Genomic DNA, 17,069 nt, shown 5'->3' with positions numbered 1-17,069 from the left:
ATTATACCGATCTTTTGAGGTATATACCATGGCATCTGAATATTTTCTGTAAGTCTTTGTGGCTGTTCTACTGAGTACTCGGCTGCAGCATATTTATTGAATGCTTCTTCCTGTACTGTTGACAGTTGGTTTTAAAAGACAGAAGGTATCCACCATTTCACTATCTTCAGTACCAGTTTTAAAGAGAACTAATTCTCATTAGTTCAGTCCTTTTTATGTTTTATTCTAGTCCCTATTTAGTCCTATTTTTTCACTATGTTGTTGACTATTATTCTAGAGTTTGGAGATTATTGCATTTTCAGTTATCAGAGTGGTGTCATTAGCATAGTTTTCGTTTTACTGACATTTTAAAACCACATTGATCTTCTCCATCCAGTTTCTCTTGATTTATATTTAGTATATATAGACTGAGTAAATAAAGGAGTGAGAATACCAGTGTTGCTGGGGATTCAAATACTCTAGACCAGGCCCCAATCCGCAGCCCATGAGCTGCATGCAACCATGGACAGCTCATAATACGGTCCCACAAGGTTGTCAACTTTTAATATTATTATATGATTTACATACATTAACCATATATATTTTTTTATGTAGCCCAAGACAATCCCTCTTCACTCAATGTGGCCCAGGTGAGAAAAAAAGTTTGGACAATCATCTCCTACACAAAATAGTTAACTTTACAGGATCACACAACTGAAACAGTCATTGTGTAGAAGGGCCTTAACCACATCATTGAAGATAATTGGACTAAGCAAGCAGAAACATTTAGCTTACATTCTTAAACTTCAATATTATTAAGAAGCTTCTTTATAACTTAGGTATTAAAGTTGCAGGTTGTTTGAGAAAGACAGACAAGGAAGAGTACAGAAGTATGTAAAAATAGTTCTGAATATGAAATGGTATTCGTACTAAGGCAATAGTTATTCTAGATTCCATTTTGTGTATACCTACCTATCAGAAAAGTCTAAACAAAAATTATAAACTGAATAACCATAGGGTTAATTTAAATTAAATGTTACTTAAAAGGGATATTTCTTATTAAGTTTCTAAACTTAACGCATGCATAACATGTTTCATACATTTCATGATGTGCAAATTTATTTTTATATTTCAGCATTTTTCATGTGCGCATTTCTTATGCATATATAGCCATTTAGACCCTAAAGTGATTTCAGAACAAAGATTGGATTTATAACTATGAATCTTAATTTTCCCCTCTGGCTTTCAGATATTTTCTTTGCTAGGTCATTTTATTCTGTGGCATATTAGTACATATTATATTACCGTATTTATCGGCGTATAACACGCACCGGCGTATAACACGCACCCCCCATTTTAACACAAAAATTTGAGTAAAAATTTTTTTCATTAAAAATAAATGACTTGGAAGCTCGGAACTTAATGTTGGATTAAAATTTATAACATTAGAACATGAATTATAACATTAACTCCTCTTAAAAGGCAAATATGAAATGAAAAAACACCTCTTTGAGCAAAAAAACTTAATCAGAATCACTGCTTTTTGGAAAACCAAAAACCTCTTCCTCATCTTCACTCTCTCCCTCTTTTTTCCCTTCCTTCCCCCTTCCTCTTGCCTATCAACTTCATCCTCTTTGTCTTTCTGCTCTTTCCCTCTCTTCCCCTTTTCTTCCTACCTCCTTCCTTCTCCCTCCCTTCTTCTTTTTCTTCCTTTCTTCTTCCATCTTCCTCCTTCTCCTTCCATTCTTTCTCCTTCCATCCATCTTTTCTCCTTCCATCTTCTCCCCCCCTCCCTTCTTCTTTTCCTCCCCCATCCCTCCTTCCTTCCTCTCCTTCCCTTTCTCACACACAGGAAGGGGAGGGGGGCTATCTAGTCGCTTTCACAGCATAATTTCTTTATCTAACTTTTAAAAAACAGTGTGCAAATCAAACGAGATTTTCGTAACCTGCGAAGCACCAAGTTATATTATGTTGTTACAAATTCGCAGCTACTCCATTCTTTCTGATAGGGAACTACATTTCCCAAGATGCCTCAGGTCCTCAAAGCGCTGAACGCAGCTTTGCAATTGACTCCAGCGAGGCCTGGCAGCCGCCGGCTGGGGTGGTTGTCAGGGCGATGCGGAGCGGACGCGCCGTTTGTTACTGCTTCCAGCAATCAAGACGGACAAGGGAAGTGACTGAAACGGACGCTGGCCGCAGGAGAGCGAGGCTGCTGCCAGCCGTTTCACCTTGCGCAGCGAATTTGACTGGGTCCCGGGGCTTCTGCCGGGTGGCAGAAGCCCGGGACCCAGTCAAATTCGCTGTGCAAAGTGAAACGGCCGGCAGCAGCCTCGCTCTCCTGCTGCGGCTTCTGTTTCAGTAGGGAAGAAAACTTCCTTTCGCTTCCCGAATTTGACTGGGTCCCGGGGCTTCTGCCGGGCGGCAGAAGCCCGGGAAGCGAAAGGAAGTTTTCTTCCCTATTGAAACAGAAGCCGCAGCAGGAGAGCAGGGCTGCTGCCGGCCGTTTCACCTTGCGCAGCGAATTTGACTGGGTCCCGGGCTTCTGCCACCCGGAGTATCGGCGTATAACACGCAGGCAGGGTTTAAGCTTGCAATTTTAGTTTTAAAACTGCGTGTTATACGCCGATAAATACGGTAAATACTGTAATGTTCTCTACTGCTATAATGACAAGAATAAATGCCAGTATTTGTTTTGTGCTATTCCGGCTACCTGTACAGATCATGTTCTCATCTGTTTTCCTAGAAAAGTGTACACTAAAAGACATCTGCTTCTCTCATACAAGTGGCCTTTTCCTGGGCTGAGGATATAATAGTGATTCAAAGCAATTATATTGGGGCATTGTTCTTCAATGGTGAAGCGAAGAGAGCAGCATAGAATGGTTCAGAGAATTAGAATTGGTTTTTATATCTTTTTCTTTTTTTGAGGGATCCTTTCTGAGTTTGATTGTTTTTTTTCAAATATTTAATTACGCAAATTAGGTAACATCATCAGTACAAGTAGGGAGTGGGTTTTGCTCTTATGATTTATATTTTGCCCTGTTGTCAGTGCAGTCTTCTTGGTTGTTCTTTGATTGGGCTACTTACTATTAGCTTGTTGACAGTTCCTTGATTGGAATATCGTTTACTGCTTGATTGTTGGTCTGATGTTAATATTTTTTTTTGTATATATGCACAAACTGGTATGTTCATCTGTAAATTATTAGTGGGAAACTACTTCCTTAAATGGAGGCATCAAAAAAACTTCCTCAAGAATACTGAATTTTTCCTGTTCAAGTAACAGGAGAATTGTGAACAATGTAATACGTTTCTGAAAGGTGTGTCATAGTATGCAAGAATTTGTTTTTAAAACAAACACTTTCTAAAATGGGTTATCGGTATGCTTTATGCTCCTAAGATGCTATAAAAATGTTAAGAATTGTTGAAAAGATATGGGTTTTTTTTCCATTATACCAGGTAGCATTACTAATTATGACATGGATTCTCATACCATGTTTCCATAGTAGCAATTCATAGCGATGGCAGGTTGTTTACCATATTTATGCTCTGCTTCTTTTTCTTTTGAGGTTGTACTTTACACATTGTATCTGAGCTAATACTGCAATTTCTGCAAGTACTCTTAGCAACTTTTTAAAATAGCAATAGCATGTAGACCTGTATATCACTTCACTTTCTAAATGCATATATATAAACATACATACATACATGCCCGCGCGTGCACACACACACACACGTCAGAATGAATATATATATATATATATACATACATACACAAACCCCCAACCAATCAGAACACACCTCCACCCAATCAGAACACAGCCAAGCTCCCACCCAGTCAGCTCAAACCCCCACTGGCAGTTAAAAGGAAGAAACAGCCGAGATCTCACATTGCTCCTGGAAGCACGAAGCCTGAAGATGACGAATGAGACTTTGTCGAAACGTCGCCAAGACACCTCCAATTTTACGCGGGGAAAAACACGAATAACCAAAGACCGACATACATACATACATACACATACACACACACACACACACACACACACACACACACACACATTTTAATAGGCCCCCCTGAGAGCTGAGCCTTATATTATTTTAGTAAAAATTCCTGTCATATGTAAAATTCATAGTTCTATGATATTAACTTGAACAATATTGCCGAATTTTTATTTCTCTAGTTTCTTGACAATGGAAGTCAGTACAGTGTAGTAGATACATATTTTCCTACACCTCAACTGTTCTTTTCAGTGAACTGTGTTTCTTTTTGTGACCCGCACCTTCATTATTGGACCGGTGTAGGAAAATCAGAAATTATTTTCCGCTGTAAATTCATATATTAAATATTTTAGAATACAGAAATGCCAAAGTATACACAATCTTATCTGTCTTCCTTTCTTATCTTTCAGCCATATTTATTTGAGATTTATTTCTTGCTGAAACACTGGGCTTGTATGATGGAGATTTTGAGTGAATTCAAAGGAAACCTGTCTAATTACTGACCCCAGTGAGTCAGAGGCATGCATTAAATTAACATCAGGTACAGAGTCTGAATAAAATAAACAATGCTGTTAAATAATAATATTAACAGCCCACAGTTCTGGCTCTTCATCAGAATATTATTCAGTGTATTTCCTTCAATATACAAGCCCATATCCTTTTTCCAGGTCATGAAATACTTGTGATTGGTCTAATTGTTAAATGGATTTATCAACAAGTTAGTTGAAAACAAGTTTATCAACTACTCAGATCCTCTCTGTTCAGAATCCTGCTTATTTTTTCAAGATGGTGGGTGTTACTTTAGCATATCTCAGGTAAAATATTGTAACCAATAATGGTCACTTTGTTCTTTTAAATTTGATCTCTATGTTGAAACGTCATCTTCTTTGCAATTTTTATTCCCTGAATTGTATGTGGGTTTACAGACCTTTATAGAAGTGTCATTATCAATTATCTCACACTGATCTTTCTATTGGCTTTGTTATTAAAAACCAAAACTGCACTGCAGAAATTCAAATACCATGATAGGTGTTCCAAAATTATATGGGGGAAAATGGTCTAACACTTAAGTTTGCCGAGTCTATTGAAAATCTGTTGTGCTTGTTTCATTGTAGTGTTGCTGAAAACCACAAACAGAATCTTATGACTGTCGCCAACCTCGGAGTTGTTTTTGGACCAACGTTAATGCGACCACAAGAAGAAACCGTTGCTGCAATTATGGACATCAAGTTTCAAAATATTGTAGTTGAGATTTTAATAGAAAACCACGAAAAGGTAATTTATATTTGAGTTGTGCATGTTCCATGTTTTTTAAAATGATTGTTTACCAATGTTTACTGATTTTGGTGAATATTTTAGCGGATGACAGTTGAACAGAACATTGGGAAGAGACAGGAATTTGACAAGTAATAGGGTTTTTCTCCAGGCGTCTGCCAGCTCTTTTTGTCTTCCTGAACATTTTTATTGATTGGGAGATGAAATGTTTGGATTTCTGTAATCCTTTTACTGGGGAAATTCTGAAATCCCAGGCCATTCATAACAGAAATTGCATAGTGGAAAAAAAGAGTTTCCCTCTCTTTGAAGGGAAAAAAATAATGTGGGTGTGACATTGAATGACTCACCAATTTAATTGGAATGAATAATCTTGTACCAGCTTGAGCTGCTTTATTTAAACTGTTATGGCTCCCTTTGGAATACAGTTTGTGGTGTGGGGGTACATCCAAATGAGTGATGCTTTGGGAATCATCAGAAGTAGTTTCAGCTCAAAGGGAAAAACACACAGAAAAATATGGAATTCATCATGTTAAAATTATGTATATGTACAGTAAATCCTCTGTGAAATTCATGAAGATCATAGTTTCTCTCTCAGGAAGAGGTTTTGGTTAATTCCCAATTCTGTTTAATCCCAAGAGACAATTTAATCTTTAAGGCTAATTCTAGCTAATTGAAAAGAGAAAGAAGAATGGTGTAAAATATTATCAATCCAAGGAGATTATTAATTTGTTTTGTACATTTTTGGTGAATCAGTGCATACTCTCATCATAAACTTGCTTACTTTCCTTTGAAGATTAGTGCAGCATTTGAATCAGCTGTGTCAGCAAAGAAATAGCAGCTTGAAACTTCTTGGCTTTAGAAATTATTATCTGAATTGTAGTCTGTAGAGATTGCCAAAATAATTAGTGTGCAGGTCATTGTATTGTCTACATACAATCTGATAAAAACTAGACTACCTCAAAGCATTTAGTGTTCAGACTTGCGTATCTCAAAACTACAAAAATGTAATGACACTGTTGAGTGTAAGAAATATTTTCTCTTTTCCTTTATCAAAAATCATTTGTCTACTTTACAGCCATTTTTGAGAATTACTACTTCCCCACATAGTTTTTTAGATTTTGATACAAATTGCCCCCCCATTACATCAAGTTTCTAACTATTTCAAATTCTCTTTTCTTTGTTTAAAAAAAATCATAGATATTTAACACGGTGCCTGATACTCTACAGTCAAATTCCCAGTTGCTCTTATCTCGAAAAAAAAGTACAGATTCAAAGCCACCATCTTGCAGTGAAAGGCCCTTAACACTTTTCCATACACTGCAACACAATGAAAAGCGTAAGTATCTTTATTCTCTGTGCTATCTTGCCACAGCCAACTTGTCATGGCCAACTCACCATTGGATAACTTGCTCTGGGACAACTAGCCACAGGATAAGAATTACACTAACATCAGAGAAATGGTGGAACAGAATTATTAAAGAAAGGATGCAAAAAATGAACAAAATGAAATGTGAATAACAAAAATTAAAATATTTTTTAATTATTTTAAATACTGAAATTGAATTGTCCACAGTGAGTTTTCCTGCAGTGAGTTGGCCATGGCAAGTTGGCTGTGGCGAGTTAGTTGCACCAAGTTGTCCCATTCCAGTGCCGAGTATTATGCTGCATTCTTGTCTTTTGTGAAATGTAAACTATAGATTTCATTTTTATCTATAGATCCTTAGTCTTAAGATAATGGAACCTAGTAGCAAAGGTCTTGTGAGATCTATGGCTATAAATTGATTCATAAAGCTAGAAAAGGTTTGTAGGATTAAATGTAATCAGAAGATCCCATTAAGAATAAAAGGTATAAGTCTACTCTTCTTTGTACATACACAACAAACTCTCATTGGTTTTAAAATGTATTCTGGGGTTCTAGAACTGTAGCAGGAACCATAACTCACAATTACTGTCAGTTCTCTATTACCTAAATAATTTGGAACAGTTTATTCTTAAGGAAGAGGCAGCAGTATTAAGCGAGTAGGATTTTTTAAAGTTCAACAGAGAAGGAAATGCTTAAGCTGAAATGGTTTAGCTAAATATATTGAGAGGAAGGACTAAAAACCCAGAAGCCTGAATGCAGAAATAAGAGCCTAAATAGTATAACAATATTTTTAAAAATAATGTAGAAAGTCTAATATATGTACTGGCCTATGACTGAAATACATTGAAATTTGAATTTGAATTCTAATATATATGTTTTCAGAAATTCCAATGTTCTCTCTTTAAAAAAATTTTTTCTTAAAAATCATGTCAAAGCATCAATTCAATTTGGTCTACTTTTCAGAGGAAAACAGAAACAGTATAATTAACTCCAGCCTAGAATCGGTCATATCATCATCAAACGCCAACAGTTTGCTCCAGTCCAGTAATGCTGTTCAGCCTAACAAGAACTCAACTGAATCTAATGCAGAAGTTATCAAACCCAACCGGCCAAATTCACTGTAAGTATACGCCTGATAAACATACCAGCAGTTCTTATCTACTGATCTTCAGATATCATGATTGGAAACAGATGCTATTCCCCACTAGGCTCTTGTTTCAATAATATCATGTAAAATTAACTCCTGGCTATGTACTGAGAGATATTAAAAAAAACCCACTATTTGGGCAAATATTTAATCTTTGGGTCCTTTCCCCAAAACATTTTTATGCTGCTGCTTGCTGATTTGTGCTTATGTCTTGTACTTAACGCAAATTATGTAGGGGCATTGTTTAGTTTCATTTGCTTTTAGAAGTTGAGGAAGTCTGTCTATTTAGGAAAGTGCTTTTGGCATAGCTGTTCAGCAACTGAATGTCTGCCAGTCTTTCTGCTGTTTGTGAATTGATAATGCTGTAATGCAATGATTTAAATCATAAATCTTAGGCTTAGCAGATCAGTCTGGTGTATTAGGAACTGTTATTACAAATTGTAGTTGAATCAAAACATTTTCTTTTTCTAAGCTCTGTTACCTCTGGGTTATCCACTTGAATTTTATCTACATCTTTATATCTCTTTGGCAAGTAGAATCCATTCAAGATTATCACAATGATTAAGTATTACAAAACCTAATCAAGGACTGCTGTTCTAAGATCTTTTGTTGCGGAACATATTTGTGTGACATCACTGCACTGTGTGATTTTACCACCCCCAGCCATTGGCTGCTAGAGAGAATGACAGATGTTTTGTGTTGGTTGACATTCTCCAGAAAGGGAGATATGAAAGATAACAGCTGATGTTTTTGGTAGCAGCCATGCATATTCCGTAATACTGAAATATTGGAATTTAGTGTGCTTACCAGTAAAGGAAGTAACTGCTTTATCTTTGCCAGTGTCTACACTGTAACCAGCTACTTTTAGAACTGTCATAAGCATAAAGCTAAACTGATGTTGCCTTTACTCACATAAGTGTTTAGTCTATTGAGAATCTGAGATCCTAGAAAAACATTTTTGTAGGTTTACTCATTCTTCAGTCACAACTCTAACACATTCCAATTAGCAAAGTAGCCTCTCCTTATTCAGTTCTTCTAATATGGGCTGATTTTTTTTCTGGCAATGGAATAGTTTTAAAGTGGAGTCAGCAAGGTTTGACATCTTAATTGTAGGTCCTATCTCTTGTGTTTGCCAGTAGAAGCTTTACAACTGGAAAAAAAATGCTGTTGGTTCAAAAAGAAATCTGTTGTCCTTAGCTATTGAAAAAGCTATTACATTATTTTTCAAATATGACAAAAATAAATCCTTAATAAATGGAGTATTTCATTTCCTGTGGAAACAGTGGGATGACTACTTTTATATTTCATTTAGTAATAAAGCAGTGTTTTAATGCTTCTAGCTATTCAAGAGGCAGGTTCAGTCACTAAATGCTGAGATAAAAGATTGCCTATAAACTATGTTCTTCTCATTGTGGTGCTAAGAATTTTTGTTTCCAGAAGGAAAAATTAAAAAAAAAATCCTAAATCAGTGAAATAACTACTCTATTTGAAAATCAGAAATATTACCAAAACAATGAAATTAGCCAATTTTCATCTATATTCGTTTTGTTATTATCTCAATTTTAAAATACTGAATAAAATTTTTTGAGGTGGGAGTTGTATTCTCCAATATGCCTGTCATTATCCTTGCTTATTTTAACTCTTGGAAATCTCTTTAGTAGTTTCTATCATCTTATTTAAAATAAAAGGATAATTTGACTTTTCCTATATTATGCGGGAACATTTCTAAGCTCACACTGAACTCAAAGAAACACAGAAACAATGTATTATATGGAGACAGCCATATTAATCTGTGGCAGCCAAAAATTAATAGAAGCCGTACCATCTTTCCAGGCTACCATTTTTTTGTATTTTATTTGTATTTTGTATTTTATTGGTCTTGTATGCCGCCCACTCCCGAAGGACTCCGGGCGGCTTACAATAAACAAAGGAAGGGGATAAATAGACAAACAGACAAACAACAATTTAAAATACACAACATTCATAGTTACAGTGGGGCTGGCTATTTCGACAGGCCCCCAGCATGCCGGAGCAGCCAGATCTTAGTGACTTTGCGGAAGGCCGGGAGAGTAGTAAGGGTCCGGATCTCCACGGCGAGCTCGTTCCAGAGGGCTGGAGCTGCAACAGAGAAGGCCCTCCCCCGGGGAGTCGCCAGCCGACATTCGCTGGTAGATGGGATCTGGAGAAGGCCTAGTCTGTGCGATCTGATCGGTCTATGGGAGGTAATTGGCAGGAGGCGGTCTCTCAGGTACCCAGGTCCGATGCCATGTAGGGCTTTATAAGTAACGACTAGCACCTTGAAGCGAGTCCGGAGACTAATGGGTAGCCAGTGCAGCTCGCAGAGGATAGATGTAACGTGGGTGTACCTGGGTGCACCCACGATCGCTCGCGCGGCTGCATTCTGGACTAGCTGAAGTCTTCGAACACTCTTCAAGGGCAGCCCCATGTAGAGCATGTTACAGTAATCCAGTCTTGAGGTCACAAGGGCGTGAGTGACTGTCTGAAGGGCCTCCCGATCCAGGTAGGGTCGCAATTGGTGCACCAGGCGAACCTGGGCAAAGGTCCCCCTGGTCACAGCCGACAAATGGTGTTCTAAAGTCAGCTGGGGATCCAGGAGGACTCCCAAATTGCGAACCCTCTCTGAGGGGCGTATAATTTCATCCCCCAGCCTGAGAGATGGAATACTTGGCCAATCTTTGGGAGGGAACATCAGAAGCCACTTGGTCTTGTCTGGATTGAGTGCCAAGTTGTTTTTTAAAATTAAGAAGGAAAATTTTGACACTTTGTCACAGAGATGAAGTGGCTAAATTAATGCAAGATTTAAACTGAGATAAGGCAAGGAGAAAGAGTGGAAAATAAGATGGATATATAAATGCAAGCTACAAGTGAAATAGGGCCTCAGTGGTTAAGATGCTGAGCTTGTCAATCAGAAAGGTTGGCAGTTTGGTGGTTCAAATCCCTAGCGCTGCGTAATGGACTGAGCTCCCATTACTTGTCCCAGCTTCTGCCAACCTAGCAATTCGAAAGCAGGTAAAAATCCAATAGAAAAATAGGGACCACTTTGGTGGGAAGGTAACAGCCCTCCATGCCCCTTCGGCATTTAGTCATGCCTGCCACATGACCACAGAGACGTCTTTGGGCAGCACTGGTTCTTCAGCTTTCAGAGATGAGCACCGCCCCTGGAGTCGGGAACGACTAGCACATATGTGCGAGAGGAACTTTTACCTTTATCTCTTACGTTACCCTCTTAATTAACAGTTGTAATATGTTAAAAACCCATTATGTTGTTGAGTTTTGGAAAATAACCTTTCAATTATATGAGTTCGGTCATATTGGAAAAGTTTCTTTTTTCCAAGGTGATTACTTGATATCAGGTAGTATATGCAGAGAAATGCAAAGATTCAACACTACGGATGATTAGTTGGTGAAGCTGACAATTTTGCTGAAATAGATAAATGTATTTTTTTGATTACAGAAAAGAAATTATCTACTTTTATTACTGACCGGAAGTCATGAACTTTTTACATATAAATAAGAAAAATGAACATCACTTATGATTTTGATGACTAGACAGTATTGATTATAGAAAGAATAATAATATGATATAACTTTAGAGGGAGAGGTCAAAATGTAATTATAACTGCTGTGAAGAAACCTTTTTTTATTCTTCCCTCTCTTTTCCATTTTTCTTTCACTTTTTTTACTTTTCTTGGACTTCTTTCTTTTATTTCTTAATGTCCACCAGTTTGTGTTAGCTTTACCTTCGTGTTTGAAAGTTTTAATAAAAATGGAACTTAAAAATAATCTGTAATAAAGTGTCAAACTGCTCTGATGATGGCAGAATATTACATTAATCTATTTTAAAGGTTGATTGCAGTTTCAGCATCCTTTTAAGCACTGCTAATTTAAGAATGGGAAAATGACACATTGTGGATTAATCATGCCAATAGAGGGGGATTGTTTGTTTTTATTTTCTAAGATCTAAATGTAGAGTTGATTTTAAAAAATGTTTTCCTTTTGAAGACAACTTCCCTGTTATGTTGCTACAGCTTTCTTAACATAAATTTACAGAAACCTATACTGATACATACAGACATACAGACACACACACACACACAGACACACACAGAGTATATTTTGGTCTGATAGTGAGCCTGGAACCTCTGTATTCCAAAGTATTTCTGAAGTTCTATTTAATTGACCCAGGAACGCTATGACATTCCAGGAAGACTTGCTAAAACCTGTTTATATATATCACACACACACACACACACACACACAGGGAGGGAGAGGGAGGCAGGGATGGAGAGAGAGAGAGAATGAGAATGTCTTTCTGTTATCAGGATTATTTTTTGAAAAAAATGTAAGCCCAATATATTATATAAGACTACTGAGAAAGAGAGCTGAGTTGATACCATAACATTACAATGATAGACAGCTTTTGAAGCTACAATAACAGAGAGCTTTTGAAGCAGTGCTGGAGTTTACTGTATCACTAGAATCTAAGGTTTTTATAAACCACCAAAGTTTGTTAAGGAATCCAAACCCTTTTTCTTCTCTTATGTATTTCATAATTAGCCTCTTGCTCTGGATGATAGGCTAAGGTCAAATTGTACTGAATCTCTCCAAGAGACAGAGCTGCCTCCACTTAGTGTTGATTCAATAGGTTTCTGACAGTGTCCCTTTGAACTTAACAAGGTCTCAGTTTGGAGTGGTAGAGAAAGAGTTAGGAATAGTCACTGGGAGAACAAATCTCTGAGCCAGATATAACAGGCATATCAAACCGATATATAAGTGTAAGACTACTGAATCTTTTTAGGAAGAGGGCTTTTCAGTTTGATTTAAAAACTCAGCAGGGTGCAGTTTATTCTGAATTCTTCTATTTGACCTATCTCATTTTTGAGCATGCACACACACACACACCTTTCATAGATTTGAAATTCCCAGGGTTCACAGTGGTAAAAAGAAATGACAACTTTCACCCTCACTTAAAAAGCAGATCTACTGTAACTACAGGAGAAATAAATGGAAGTATTCTCAGTTTCATAACAAAAATGCAATTGGCCCAATACTTATTTAAGGAGTCATACTGTACCTTCCATTCTTTGTTAGGAAAATGGAAAGGCTGAGAATAGCACCTCTGTTCTACGTTGTAGGGCATACAGGGATGGATCTCTGAAGGGTTTTGAAAATCAGTCCAGACTTCTTGATAAGCACTGCCAGTCTTCCCCACAGTATTGTCTCACTGAGATCAGATATGAGAAAAGATGCAGAGTCATCTAAGAGGTTCTATAGGCAGCCTGTCAGCCAGCAATTCTTCTCATTTTTTTAGCCTTGCTAGTCACAAGTACACCAATGCTCTATCCCTCTAAGAGGTGCTGAAGTGGCAACCAGGAGGTGGTTAAGGTACAGGTGAAACTCGAAAAATTAGAATATCATGCAAAAGTTCATTTATTTCAGTAATGCAACTTAAAAGGTGAAACTAATATATGAGATAAGACTCATTACATGCAAAGCAAGATAGTTCAAGCTATGATTTATCATAATTGTGATGATTATGGCATACAGCTCATGAAAACCCCAAATCCACAATCTCAGAAAATTAGAATATTACATGCAATCAACAAAACAAGGATTGTACATAGAACAATATCGGACCTCTGAAAAGTGTAAGCATGCATATGTACTGAGTACTTGGCTTGGGCCCCTTTTGCAGCAATTACTGCCTCAATGCGGCATGGCATGGAAGCTATCAGCCTGTGGCACTGCTGAGGTGTTATGGAAGACCAGGATGCTTCAATAGCGGCCTTTAGCTGTTCTGCATTGTTTGGTCTCATGTCTCTCATCTTTCTCTTGGCAATGCCCCATGGATTCTCTATGGGGCTCAGGTCAGATGAGTTTGCTGGCCAATCAAGCACAGTAATCCCACGGTCATTGAACCAGGTTTTGGTGCTTTTGGCAGTGTGGGCAGCTGGAAAATGAAGTCAGCATCCCATAAAGCTCGTCTGCTGAAGGAAGCATGAAGTGCTCCAAAATCTCCTGGTAGACGGCTGTGTTGAGCTTGGTCTTAATGAAGCACAGTGGTCCAAAGTCCTGTTGCTCAGTGGCCCAAAGCCCTCTTTTCTGATGAGAGCAACTTTTGCCAAAAGCACCAAAAACTGGTTCAATGACCGTGGGATTACTGTCCTTGATTGGCTCTCCATTCTTCCTCCATAATCTGGGTCCTTGGTTTCCAAATGAGATGCAAAAGTTGCTCTCATCAGAAACTTCAGATCGCTTTGAGTCCTACTTCTCTTGATTAATCAAGAATGTCTCTAAGGTTCCCCTATACAATTTTATTCAATGAATCATAAAATGTCATTTGATATTGGCATAAAGTGTATCTAGTGAGTTTGTTTTAATTCAGAGAATACCTGACAGTGAAAAACTTCTCTAAGCATATTTATAAGTCTTATTAATTGCGAAGGAGGAGCAGAGAAATATTTGGCTGATATATAATTGCTTCACCTAATTGTGATTGGGGAATCAAAGCTTGGGGGCATCAAAAGGATCTTGGCCCATTCTCTTACATAACTTAAGATGTTGATGGTAGAGCCATTTATCTCCTCTCCCTGTAATTTTTAGTTTTGGGGACTTGCAAGTCTATCTGTTTTACTATAAGAGCTCTAACACATAGAGAGTCACTTACTCAAGAGTCATCATACTTCTTTAACTGGAGCTATTTCTATTGATAGCATGGGGCTGAGTCAAATCAGTTATTTTGATAAGATCTTGACTGTTCTGCTCTCATCCCAAAATGAATCAACCAGCAATCTATAATAAATGGTCATGTAACTTGCAGGATATTTGGGCTTTTGTTGAGGATACATTGCCCTAAAGAAGCCTGAAAGTAGAGTTCAGTCAAAACTTAGGATGTAAGGAAAAAAATTCTCTTGCTAACCATCCTGATTGAGATGGGTAACTTACAAGAGGGGCTGTGTTGTCAAATGTTCCTTTTTCTATCTGATACTTTAACAGGTTTTTAAAAGTTCTGTTTCTCTTTTTGAGTCCTGGATCTGGGTCACTTAACATGTGTCAATGTGAAGCTCTAATGAGCATAAAACCAACCAGACAAAAAACAGAGTTATTTCCAGCTGTTCGGTTTTTTATGACAATAAGGTTCTCTTAAATATTGATCCAGGAAGTAGCATTCTTCTAAGAAGCAGCCTTTTCCTTTTTTACCCCAATATCTATGTAATATCAGGAGATGTTCTGTCATAAACAGAATGTTTAGAGGTCTAATTATGTTTACCCAGTATCAGTTCACATCCAGGGTTTTTTTTGGTCAGAGGCAATGCTAACAGTCTTTTTTCTTATCTCCAAGTGATCAAGTAAAATCATCATCTTCATTTATCATACCCTGTAAGTGATCTTCTCTCCAGAATAATTCTGTATTATCTTAGGATATCAGCATCCAATTTTATTGTAGTTACTAGCTCTACTATCCACAGCAGTATTTTTAGATTATGTACCATGAAAGAAAGATTGATTTTCCTACAGAAATGTTCTACATACTGAAGGTTTGTTAATGTTGATAAACCCAACTTTTGATTGTGATACTTTTTTTAAATGTTTTGAAAGTTCTCAGATGCCCTTCAAAAATATACAAATGAAAGATATGTTCCTTAAAATGAATTCCTTTTCTCTGTAACTTCTGGATAGTACTTATTCTGTAGTGGACTATTTGTTTCTTCATGTGATTCAAGAATTCCTAGGTTAATATATCCCCAACAGGCATAAACAATTAAGAATCTTGTGATACTCTCCAAAATGCTTTGTTGCCTATAGCTCTGATCAGGCAGATAGAGTGTTTGTTCAAAGAGATGATGATTTATATATACAGCCATGAATGGGTGATGTCTTGACGAGCAGTACTGTTTTTTCTGATACCATATTTGCATCCACTTCTTCCTTTTGGAAAGGCTTAGATAGGTCAAATGATATCAACTGTTTGCTGATATTAATGACATATTCAAAGTTGAAAAATAAGCACTATATTAAACCCTGACATTGTAAGTGATATTTGATCCTACAAAAAAAGCAAACTGCTTTATTTTTTAAAAGATTCCTAGTATTTAGAAGTTCTGTGATAGTAGGATTGCCTTTGTTCATTAGTCTGATCAGAGTTGTTTTGTAGAGATGACCAGGATATCAACCCATACCTGTTGTCCAGAATATTGAGAGCTTTGTGAAGTCCCTGGTGTTCTCTAGCTTGGCTGTTTCCTGTTTGCTTGCAGATGTTTCCTTACTCTCATTAAAAAGCGTGGGGTTTTGTCCCTGATTATATACAGTAACTTACTCTGCTAGTGTTGATGAGGGTATGCTTTTCTCCTTGGGAGCTCCTTGATTGAAGAATTGATTATTTGTCTGGTGTTAATCCCTGCTTATCTGAATAGTGGCTACTGAAGAGGATGCATTCTAGTCTTTGTTTTGCTTCCTTCTTGTTTTTTTGTTGTCTCTTTTGAATGGTGTGTAAATGTGGAATATGTAAATTAAGAGCTTTACCAACTATTCCTGCAGAAATCATAAACAACAGTTATTCACACTAAGAAACTTTCCTTTTTAAGCACCATAAGTTATACTAGATATAACCATCTTTAGGTTTATACACAGAACTTGACTTCTAAGTGCTTTGTCACTTTAATCTTTCTGAAATGATGGATCATTTTAAAGGCACTGAGCCATGAATTACGTTGTGAACTACACTTTCATTGAACCATTGTGGTAACTCAATACACTTCAGATATAATCTACCATAGTTTGTTCAGGTATATGATTGCCAATCTAGTTCATTTATAGCATTCTGCTCCTGATTATAGATCTATTGCTTTTTATCTTCAGAATCTGGTTTTTGAATAGCAGTTTTAAAAGATGATTATCTTATAGATCATCACTTTTTTCTTTTATGTTTTTACAAAAAAATAATAATAGCAGACTTCTAGTTCATTTCATTGGATGTAGTTTTGCATGCTTCTCTTTAGGGAATAGTTACAAAATTGTTAAGACAGGACAGCATGACATTGATCAGTATAATTTTGGTTATTATACTTTTCAGTCAGATAAATAAGCAAATTTTATGAACTGCTGTAATCTTAAATCTTAAGATACATTTCAGGGTTAGCTGATGCTCTAGGTAAATTTGTTAGCCTGTAGGTCAGTTTAATATTGTTTTAATACGTAGATAACTTCTCAAATTGCTGGACATTTTCACCTCAGGGCAAATCAGAACAGTTGTCTTGACAACTAGTATAGGAACACAGCATGCACAAAGGT

General features: G+C 37.0%; 1 protein-coding gene across 2 annotated transcripts in view; it reads left to right on the top strand.

Moving 5' to 3' along the window:
* ARHGAP26 (Rho GTPase activating protein 26) overlaps positions 1 to 17,069 on the top strand; it is a 247,694-nt gene that overhangs the window by 181,367 nt on the left and 49,258 nt on the right. For both annotated transcript variants that reach the window (XM_032210266.1, XM_032210267.1), the window contains exons 18-20: positions 5,088 to 5,247; positions 6,445 to 6,583; positions 7,574 to 7,730. In XM_032210266.1, coding sequence (XP_032066157.1) covers positions 5,088 to 5,247; positions 6,445 to 6,583; positions 7,574 to 7,730 — 456 coding nt within the window. The remainder of the gene's footprint in view (positions 1 to 5,087; positions 5,248 to 6,444; positions 6,584 to 7,573; positions 7,731 to 17,069) is intronic.

The sequence above is a fragment of the Thamnophis elegans genome, chromosome 2 (genome assembly GCF_009769535.1).
Source record: "Thamnophis elegans isolate rThaEle1 chromosome 2, rThaEle1.pri, whole genome shotgun sequence".
In the NCBI taxonomy this organism is placed as follows: domain Eukaryota; kingdom Metazoa; phylum Chordata; class Lepidosauria; order Squamata; family Colubridae; genus Thamnophis; species Thamnophis elegans.
The sequence above is the reverse complement of the archived record's forward strand: the minus strand, read 5'-3'. Positions and strand labels throughout refer to the sequence as shown.